The sequence below is a fragment of the Parambassis ranga genome, chromosome 15 (genome assembly GCF_900634625.1).
Source record: "Parambassis ranga chromosome 15, fParRan2.1, whole genome shotgun sequence".
NCBI classification, from domain to species: Eukaryota; Metazoa; Chordata; class Actinopteri; family Ambassidae; genus Parambassis; species Parambassis ranga.
This window is the reverse complement of record NC_041035.1, coordinates 3,915,449-3,926,087: the sequence shown is the minus strand read 5'-3', so window position 1 is coordinate 3,926,087 and position 10,639 is coordinate 3,915,449. Positions and strand designations below refer to the sequence as shown.

Sequence of the window (10,639 nt, the reverse complement as noted above, 5' to 3'; positions counted from 1 at the left end):
GAGGAGAGTATTGAATCAACTTCATCTGACAAAGACCTTCACCGCAAGACTATAAAAAAAACTTGGTTTGAGATTAGTTTTGAATCCTGTTCAAATATCTTAGTTTCTATGCAGAGATAATGTTTCTGACAGTCGGTATAATTCTGTAGGTATGTGTGACAGTATTTACTGCGGTGTTGAGCCTCCTTATCTCCACAGAGCTCAGCTGCTTTGAATGAGGGCTGTATGAACTTATAATGCATGAAGTGGATATTTGCATGTAAATTTGATGTCAATATACTGTGGAAGCCTTTATCTGAACTGTTTGTGTGGCTCTACAGTTAATACCCTCTTTTTTTAAAGGGGCAGGTTGTTGACACAGAGGTAACCAGGCTGGATGTGAAGGCTTCTTCAGTTCTAAACAAAGTAAAAGTAAAATGACTCGATAACTAAATACATTTTTAAAAAAATGGGAGACATTTTGAACTGTGTCATTGGAATGATTGTAATCTCAAATCTCAAAAATGTGACAGCAGGCCAAGCTGTTGTACAGAAGGTGTTAGCTGCAACTGCTGAAACACTGCTGAACAGCTGAAACTCACAGTGCTGCTTCCTGTGGGGGAACAGACACTACCAGGGCCTATGAGGTTGATTAATGAATCACATGAATCACCTTCTTGTACTGTGGTGGTAATGATCCAATAAAACCCAACGTCATCTGCTGGACTGGATCCATGGTGATTTGTGGGAATATGGGTTTATATTTATTTTGGAGGATATTTCTCATCTAGGCTTTTTCTAAGCAAGAATTCTGACAGAGACATGTGAAAAGGCCATGTTGCTTTGCATCATGGGAAAAAAAGCACAATACAGTTATGGTCAGAATAATCTGTTGACAAACCAAACTCTACAGCTTCTATACCCAGAAATATAAAATACTTTTGACTATCATAAACACACTTCAGAAATAAACAACTGCCTGCAGAACTGTTGATACAGTGTATCTGTTTGCAGTTTGCGAGGCCGTGCTTTCACTTTCTGCTCAACACTGCAGAAAGCGAAAAAAAACACAGCAATGTAAAGTCATCTGTGTGTCTGCTGAAAACAAGGAAGGCTTGCTGATCATATAATAACAGTGGTTGCAGGACTGAATAACCCATCAAAATAAACACACTTTTTGAATCAATCAATCAGTTTGGACTCTCTGTTCTGTCTGACAGTTAATTATTTTGGGCTCTAAATTATTTTAATCTGAAGTCACTAGCCTCTTTTATATGATCATTTAGATATCATGCCTCCTACTTATGTGGAAAACATTCACAGGGTGAAGACAGTGACACCTGCTGACCTCTATGTTGCACAACAGGAGAAATTTCCAACATGTTACAAAAATAGACATCCAGAAAAAATAATTCTCACTCCTAAATCTTAGATGTTACTACAGATTCAGTATTAACAGATAATAATAATTAACAAAAAAAGAGGAATGGTTTCCTAACTGGATCCTGAAGAGATTCATATCTTTGTCCTGAGCCAGATGTCACAGACTTCTATTCATCAAACAAACTTACTCAGATCATTTGTCTGGTTATTTAAAAAAATTTTAACCATTTATTTTGTCACACACTTACATATTAAGTGATCAAGTAATCCGGCTGATTGAATAGTAATTCCATGCTGTGTGATAAAACACAGAAAGCAACACACTAGTTTTTGCATTTTACAAAACACTCTTAGACAGAAGAGCAGAGTGGGTGAAATGAACCAAAATATCTTTTCCTTAGATACCTGAAAGTGGGCACTCTTGATTTGTGGCTCCTAAATGATGAAGGTCTACACTGACATGCTGGAATTTGCACTTGTGAGCTTCTTTCAGTTGACTGTTACATCATTCATACAGTGCAGTTTATTCAGTCTGTGTCCTCTCTTGAGCTTTAAATCCTTATGCAGAACTGAGAGGAGGGTTTTTGCAGGTCAGGTGGGGCCTGACGGAGTTTCTGCATTGGGCTTTTTTGTGGGATCCAGAACAGTTCCTTCATAAACCACCTTGTTCTTGATGCCTTCCTGTATTAACCTCTGCTGGATACGTAGCTTAGCATTGTTAAACCTGCAGTAAAACCTGAAGACAGAGATGGGGGAGAATTTGTGTTACTGACAAGTAACTGAGGAGGAGAGAAACAGATGAAATAAGCATTGGGAAGAAAGTCAGGAAACACAGTTTTCCTTTCAAGCATCGAGTCATATGAAAATATTCATATTAAACTGTCAGAAAACAGACAGAAGAAGAAAATGTTTTATCTCCAAAAAAACCTACCATGATCCAAGTGTGGTGACTATAAAACCTGCAAATCCCACATCAAAAGACCTCTTCACTCGACCTGCAGACAGCAAGAGAGAGTTCAAGGTGTACAACCCATACAGGAAAATATACCAGGACTACAACTGAATACTGGTCCATCCAGACAACTTATCAAATTGTATTTTAGGTGCACATATACGCACAGGCCTGACTCAAAAAAAATTCTTACTAGTAGCCAAAAAGTGTAACAGGCCAGCAGCTGCGGAGCCCCCAGCTCCATAAAGAAAGGCCTCTCTGGCACATGGAGTCTTCTGCACATCCAGGATCCCCAGTATCTTAAAACCCTAAAGGACAGACACACCGAGAAGATAAATCACAGGAATAGACATATTTAGTTAGTTTTGAAGACCTGGAATTAATGAGTACATTGGCAAGAATGTGGTCAAGAGAAGAACAATGATGCTGTTTTTACTGAAAAGAAATGCACAGCCAGCTTTTTCAGTATATGTAAACATTATAAATCATTTAACCATGATACAGGCAGGTTCATAAATATTAGAAGCTTTTTGGCATTTGTCTTCTGTACACCACCACAATACATTCAAATGAAGGAGACATCCTGCTTCATTTGATGGTAACATGATTACAAACATAACGACTGCCTTTAACCCTTTGTAGCCAATGACTGCATCTTGAGATGGTTTGCCAGGTCTTTACTGCAGCTGCTGCTTGTGTGTGGGATTTTTTGAGCTGAACTAAAACAGTATTTTACCGGAACCTTGTGCTTAAATCTGTAGCATGGCGGATTATTGTAGAGAATCCGTTAAACACATACAACAATATGAATTTCGTGTTTGTACCAAAGTTGTATGCTTCTTTCCTAGCAGGTCAGTTGTCAGTTATTACGGTAGCTGATTGTGTCTGACGATACCAAAGAACATCAATTCAGCCGAGAGTTGAACATTCAACAGATAAACACATGACGTAGCCAACAAGTTTTACCAGGTTCTCTCGTGTCTACCTTTTCAACGCCACGACGATAACATAAAAAAACTAAATGAGTCAGACTGGGCGTTAGCTCCAGCGTTGACCTTCTGAACACCGGGATCTGACCGGAACTCTTAAGAGTTTTCATTTAACAACGTACATTTCCATCAAGCTCTCACCTTGCTCTGATTCTCCTCGTCGTTTCCTGACATTATATCACCGTGTTGTCTCCTCCTGTAATGTATGGGGTCAATTTACCTTGCATAAAACACTCTCTACAACCATTTTCATAACAGCATTGCATGTGCGCATGCGCTGTACTAGCCGAACGAGTCCGTCGCTTATTATTTACCGACTACAAAAGCTGTGATGTTTTGTTCCGGCGTGCACGCTTGCTTCAGGTTCATAATATAATTCATAAATAAAAATCGTTATACAATAGGTTTAATGTTTTGTTTAACCCTTTGTTTTTTATATTTTATAAAAATATGCAAAGCAACATCACAATTTAATATGAGCTTGAAAATATACGTTTTTTTACATGTAGATATTTTAATTGTCGCATGCCGGAAATGTAAGGAAGGAGGTGTAAACGTAACTGTTACGTTACTCTGATGAAATGAACCCCAAGAAAACCTGACTCACCCTGCTGCATCCTAATACGTCCTTATGGGATTTATGTGGCTCTAGAGGACAGGATGTCTAAAATTAACATTGTCAAACAGGAACTGTCAGCAAGATTATTTCACCAGCAGGTAACTACCTGTCTTTATCCTGTTGAAAAAATATTTCCACAACAACCGGACAAGTAGTCCTACACTAATATCCTTTACATGCACCACTTTCCGTACTTCAAGGTAAGATTATTAAGAAACGACTATAGCAGAAATCATTAAATAACCCCATTATTTCATAAAATTTACACAACACAATAGGGTTATCTAAGAAGAGATACAAGCACTGGAAAAAATCGTAGTTCCCATACCGGGAGTCGAACCCGGGCCGCCTGGGTGAAAACCAGGAATCCTAACCGCTAGACCATATGGGACCCACTAAACAACTCGCAGTCGTCACAAAAGTACGTACCAATGATGAATGAAATCATTTCTTTTAGTAGGCCTGTATTTCTATGGGAAAAGATTCAAGGCAGGATATGTATATTTTTGGGGTGTAGGTCATTTAGAACAGGGGGCTGGACCTTGAGTGTGACATATGTGATTTAAGGTATAAAAAAGAAAGCCAAACACCAAACTGGCTACCAAAGCCGACAGTGACCTGTCACAGTGGCCTTGAGCAAGGCACAGGATGCGAACATGATACAGATTAATCCCTGGGGTTAATAAAGGCTCTGAGCTGCACCGTGTGTCCTCCTTCCATCACAAACAGGTCCCCTGAAGCAGGGTGACATTAAATATGAGCAGGTTTGCTCCTGGATACCAGGCCTCTGTGTGCTGTATAAAGACAGAGCAGGACAGCTGACCTCAGCACACTGCCTGCAGACAGCAGACAGGTAAGTCAGGCCAGGGATTCATCTGAATGTTTTATACTCATGTGCCTACATATAATATCACCTGTAATATTACTGGTTAATCATCTATCAACGATTTGTGTCTGACAGGCTTTGTATATTTCTGTATTAATTGTGTGTTGATGTCCAACATTTTTCCAACATTAGAGGCTGATAGAGACCAAAAAATAAAAACACACAGTTCAGTCATTCGCTAGTTTGTTAGCAGAAGAAACAATTATCTAAGCGAGTTATTGATCAATTGATTAATTGGTCCACTTTGCCCCACACAGGATGATGTCACAGCTCAGCAGAAAGATGTTGTTTCTGGGAGCCTCATCTTTCATCTGGCTCTTGGCTCCAGCAGGTATGAGAAGGAAATTAAAACATTATTCAGATATAAGAAAACATTTTTTACAAACCATTCTCTATTTAACAGATAAAAAAATCTACTTTTAACTGAAAAGTTTCGGTGTAACAAAATGTTTGTTGGGAAATGTCAAACATGTCAGTAAAGTAGAAGCAACTCAGTCACAGACCGAGTCAGCAGTAACTCTGTCTGTTGCATATGATGTTTTATGATCAACGGTTTCTCCTTCCATCACCAGCGACCTTCCAGCTGCCGTCCTGCCAGCCCATCAACCAGACGGTGTCTCTGGAGAAGGAAGGCTGCCCCCGGTGTCACACAGTGGAAACAACCATCTGCAGCGGGCACTGCCCCACCAAGGTATTGTGGGTAATGAAATGGAGAATGAAATAATGAGAGTCAATACTTAAAAAATGAGAAAGCGTAAGAGGATAGATGTTCGTTGGAAAGCGTGTATGTATTTTGCCTGATAAGAAAAGTAAAAATGGAAAAATGTCAAAGATGGATCACTTTATGCAGCTTTCTCTATCTGTTAATCAATCTGTCAACAAATCAATTTGTTTCCCATTTTCAGTAAAAAGGAATGAGTTATTGACTAATCATGTTTTTTTTACATTTCCAGCACTCAGATATTTAGTTGCTAATCAGGAGGGAAACCTCAAAGCTGTGAGGCAACCTTGCAGTGTCTTTGGTAAAATTACCATGAACTGAAGATTTCAACACACATATTTAAGAACCAAAGATTGTGTTATTCCCTTTTTCTCATTTTTACACTGCACCTCTTCTTGTCTGTTAATTCGCCTGTATATGCGAACACTTCCTCATGTGTGACTCGTCACAACTTTCTGCTTCCCTCCAGGACCCTGTCAGAAAGATACCATTCATCAACGTGTACCAACACGTGTGCACGTACCGAGAGTCGTACTACAAAACCTTTGAACTTCCTGACTGCCCACCAGGTGTGGACCCGACCGTCACCTACCCCGTGGCTTTGAGCTGCCACTGTGGTGGCTGTGCTATGGAAACGTCCGACTGCACCTTTGAGAGCCTGCAGCCTGATTTCTGCATGAATGATACACCTTTCTACTACTAGGGCTGAAGCATCATGTAAAGATTGTTCTGTTCAAGCAGAGACTCATGTTTCTATCTGCCTTGTACCAGTCAAATACTGCCTGTCAAGAGCTCACTCAGCAGTACAACAGAGCATGTGGAGAGGCTGACAGAAAAGGAACAATTACTGACTAATAAAAACCCTCACTACATGTCACAGTGTTTTCTTTGAGACCATTTAAAGCAGACAGCAGCACCTGTTGTCAAACTGTTACCTCATGTTCTACTTTTAATCTACTATAGAATCACCTATGAAGAGTATTTCAGTCCTTACACTCACTGTGTTACAGAATTCCCTCTTGTTATATTTAAATATCATATTTAGCTGAAAGTGTGTATTTGGAGTCATCTCACACACTTTGTCTGACACATTATGTTACACAAGAGTTACAGCCTGTCACCTCCAACTACAACGACTCCATGCAATGTTCAAAACTGTCAAAGATGCTGAATCAATCAGACACTCAGTGTTTCTTCATTCAGACATTTAATATACAGTATAAAGCTGCAGTCAATATTGATCTCAGCAGGTCTCTGTTACAGTGTTAGCAGACTGAATAATAATGATGAGGCTGACCTTCATCAAAGAAACAGTAATGCTGCATTACATACATGCATTCTTCCCTGTGGCTGCATCATGTGTGCTAAAGTCTGCTGCTCTGCTGACCCAGTCTTGGTGAATGTATCATCTTCTCTGTTCAGGGTCTTTATTCTTTCTCTTCACCTAAACTTCTCCTTGCTGTGGATCTGCTGCTGATTTGCTGACATCAGCAAGGACTGTGACAGGACGGTCAGCATCACTGTCCATTCTGTCACAGCACAGTGAGGACAAGAGGTTGTCTATGGCTCCTTTTCTAATAAAAAGATACATGGTCAGGTCTGCAAGAGGACTCAGCTGATGAAGAGAGAAACACACAACACCAAAAATGTAGCCTCTGATTTCTTCTACCAGGAGATAGATGATGTGAGGCAGGAAGAGCAGTGTGTAAATCAGCAGCACGACCACCAAAATAGCCACAATCCTTCTTTTTTCATCAGAGGGGACACTGCGAGCTGAGGACAGAGCTTTAAGCGTCCCAACCAGGAAGAACATGAACAGAGGGAAGGGGAGGAGGAGAAACACAGAGAGCATGGCAGCTGTCACGTTTTCACCAAGAGAGGAAAGTATGATATAAACAGGAGGAAGGATCCAGACCACAATGCTGACGATCACAGACGATTTAATGGTCCGTCTGTATCTGTACCACAGTGGGTGGGCAATGACCAAATACCTGTAAGACAGGACAGAGACATAGACAGTTTTTAAGGTGCATCAACTGATGAAATGCAGCAACACATGAGACATAAGACAGTTACCTTTCCATGGAAACACACACCATGAATCCAACACTGGCCATCAGACCAAAATAGTAAGGAATAAATATTTCAAGGATGTGACAGTTATTGTCTGTCACCATAACCATCATACAGCAGAGCTGCACAAGGTCAGAAAGTAGAAGGTTGATGACGAAAACTGGAGCAACATGATCTTTTTGTATCTGTAGGAAACATTAAAAAAAGTGAATAAGTGTTAAAACATGGTCTCACCAACACCTCTTTAAGACGTCACAATGCTCTGTTCACTCATCCATTTAGGAGGCAGTTATAACACGTAAACAATGCTTTACATACAGACTGCACCAACACATCCATCAATAACAAATGTCAGTCATCATGTACATACCAGGAAACAAAGTGCGATGATGGCCACTATGATCAAAGGAAGTCCAATACAACAGATGATCCATGTCACTACATACAGGATGAATGCATAGTTTCCAAAAAAGCAGCCGTAGTTTGTGTTGTCATCATAAGAATTATAATCATAACTTTGGTTCCCCGAGGTGTTGTAGAGTTCCTCCATTCTTCAGTATCTGGTGTTTGAGAGATTATGTTGGTCCTGAGTGACAGCAAGTTGTTTAACATCAGTGATATTCTTATAGCTTTAAAGTTCACGTAAACACTCGATGATAACAGTTTGAGTCTGTGTGAAAGAAAGAAGAATAAAGAACGCTAACAGAGTCAAATATCAATAGGTACATCAAGCATTGATTATTGATCTTAAAACAAATATATCCACAGTTGTTCATACACTTCCTGTGTGAAGCTGCTTCAGTTTGTTCAGTTCCTCTGTCCATGTAATATATAAGAAAAAACTATTTACCTTTGGAAGTTGAACCTCACTCTGTTCTCACAGCAGTGTGTGCTCACCGTGAGAACCCTGTACAGAATGACAGCTACCTGATAATGACACTTGTTTATCTACCCACATCTTTCTGTGTTTTTTTTCTCTGGTACCTCACAGTAAGTGTAGAAACCATCCCCCAACATTTAGCAACTTGGAGAAATGTAGAAATCTTGTTTATTTTAATGCTATGGATTCAAACTACACTGTATCATTAATACAGATTATCATTCAGCTCATTGTAAAAGTGAAGCTGAATGGGTCCCTCATGATGTAAAGTCTCAGAGTTGGCTGAGGGAAAGTGGGAGCACAGTAGTGCAGCTGTTTATGTAGGAATCATAATGATAACTGAATGCTTTCATTGTAACAGACAGACTTGTCTGCTAAGAAAACATTTAGTGATCTAGAGTGGGTTGCCATTATGGGCTCCAAGTGGGATTGTCTGCAGGTGCCATGATGGCCCTGCATGTGTTTGCCCATGTGCGCTCTGAGTCTAACTAGTTTTTAGTTAGATCCCACTCAGAGCTCAGCTGGGTGGTGATACTGAGTATGTGATCCGTTGGTATAAAATACAACAATAAGAAATTTGTAACTTGACCCTGGGTGACCAGTTCTCCACCCTGAACGCCTAAAACCTGCTTGAGAAACCTCTCACTTGTTTTGTTCATTTCAATTTGCATATATTTAGTACGTAGTTAAAAAATTGGAGGTCACCCAGACCTTTATGTCCTTAAGACATGCCTGAAGTCAGACTAATGGCTCTGTTTCTTTAGGTTTTGTAGATACGAATAACTTGGTATCATCAGTGTTACCGCTCCCGGGCAGGGTGACCACAATAACAAGAGGAATCTGAGAATATAAGAATAAGTGATAGCAAAAGAATCCCAGTAGCACTCGCTTCGTTCTCCAGGTTGCTTCTAACAGGAAACAGGAAGGTGGTCCGCAGTAGACAACCGGGGAGTGACAATCACAATGCCAAAGGTTCCACTTATCATTATAACACTTACGGTAATTCATTCATATTCACACAGGCATACCATTTATCAATGCAAAATAATTATCTTATTACTTATTAAAGTGTTACAGCACTGTTCAAGTATCAACAAAATAAAGTTTTTACCTATTATTTGATTCTCAAAATACGAAATGTGGTTGCACATATTTGGGTGCACCACATCATAACTACAATAGTTTATGCTGTGTCTCTAAATAATTCTTTCCTGAGGGAGCATGTTTAGGGTGAACAGGATCTGTCACGACCTGGTGTTTATTTATGGTTTAGTTTTCCTTGTTTTGGGTTTTTAGTTTAATCTGTGTTTAGTTATTGTTATTTTCCTGTTGTTCTAGTGTTTTGTTTAGTTGTGTCTTGTGCTTCCTGTTTTACTTTGATAGTCCTGTCCTCCCTGTGTATTGTCTTGTGTTTTACTTCCTGTGTTTTCCCTCCTTGTTGATTACCTGCCCTGCCCTCATGTGTGTCACCTGTGCCTCGTTGTCTTCCCTGGTCCCTTTGTATTTAGTCTGTGTCTTCCCCTTTGTCTTTGCTAGTTCGTCTCGTCTGGTGGAGGGTTTGTTTCGTTCCATGTTTCGTCCATGCCATGCCATGCTTTGCTCCAGGTAGTTTCTTTGTTCATGTTATGTTTTTACCCTGCCTAGAATCCTTGCTAAGTATCCTAGTTTTTGCTTTTCTGAGTCTTACCACGTCATGTGTGATTGTTAGTTTGTTAGTTTTTGCCTTTTGCCCTCCTGGCTTTAAATAAAAGACTGTTTGGACTTTTAACGGCTCTGCGTCCTGCACCTGTGTCCACTCCTCACACAAACCCTGACAGGATCGGCCCGAGCACAGAACCCTCTGGAACACCAAAGAGGAAACATCATTATCATGAAGTAAAATTTTATCTGATAAATGTGATTTAAACCAGCCCAGCACTGTTCTTTCAATATTAATCTGATGTTCTAAACTGTGTAACAAAATGCTGTGATACATGGTGTCAAAGGCAGCACTGAGATCCAGCAGGACAAGTACAGAGACAAGCACTCTTTAATGCCTGTGGCACATATGCTGTAATATGGAAGCAGCAGCTAGAGAAATATCATTGAGCAGCTTAGTTGGAATTGGGTCTAAAAGACGTAGTTGGTTTAGATTTACTAATACTGGTGGTCAGGGGC

At 40.0% G+C, this 10,639-nt stretch overlaps 3 protein-coding genes and 1 non-coding gene across 4 annotated transcripts; 1 reads left to right on the top strand and 3 right to left on the bottom strand.

Annotated features, from left to right (window-relative positions):
* Window positions 1-712: 712 nt before the first annotated feature.
* Window positions 713-3,593, bottom strand: cox20 (cytochrome c oxidase assembly factor COX20). Its single transcript, XM_028424128.1, has 4 exons — window positions 3,445-3,593; window positions 2,508-2,622; window positions 2,294-2,357; window positions 713-2,098 (listed from the first exon to the last, which is right to left on the bottom strand). Exons 1-4 carry the CDS (start codon window positions 3,475-3,477, stop codon window positions 1,954-1,956), a joined length of 357 nt encoding a protein of 118 aa, XP_028279929.1. The 5' UTR covers window positions 3,478-3,593; the 3' UTR covers window positions 713-1,953.
* Window positions 3,594-4,241: 648 nt separating this feature from the next.
* On the bottom strand, window positions 4,242-4,313 carry trnae-uuc (transfer RNA glutamic acid (anticodon UUC)). The gene has a single exon. It is a non-coding gene; the product is annotated as a tRNA-Glu (tRNA).
* Window positions 4,314-4,727: 414 nt separating this feature from the next.
* On the top strand, window positions 4,728-6,232 carry LOC114447718 (gonadotropin subunit beta-2). The gene is made up of 4 exons (XM_028424127.1): window positions 4,728-4,775; window positions 5,066-5,139; window positions 5,381-5,499; window positions 5,999-6,232. The coding sequence occupies exons 2-4, from the start codon at window positions 5,067-5,069 to the stop codon at window positions 6,230-6,232; spliced, it is 426 nt and encodes a 141-aa protein (XP_028279928.1). The 5' UTR covers window positions 4,728-4,775; window position 5,066.
* Window positions 6,233-6,973: 741 nt separating this feature from the next.
* Window positions 6,974-8,152, bottom strand: LOC114447616 (proteinase-activated receptor 2-like). The gene is made up of 3 exons (XM_028424005.1): window positions 7,973-8,152; window positions 7,606-7,787; window positions 6,974-7,520 (listed from the first exon to the last, which is right to left on the bottom strand). The coding sequence occupies exons 1-3, from the start codon at window positions 8,150-8,152 to the stop codon at window positions 6,974-6,976; spliced, it is 909 nt and encodes a 302-aa protein (XP_028279806.1).
* Between the last annotated feature and the right edge of the window lie 2,487 nt (window positions 8,153-10,639).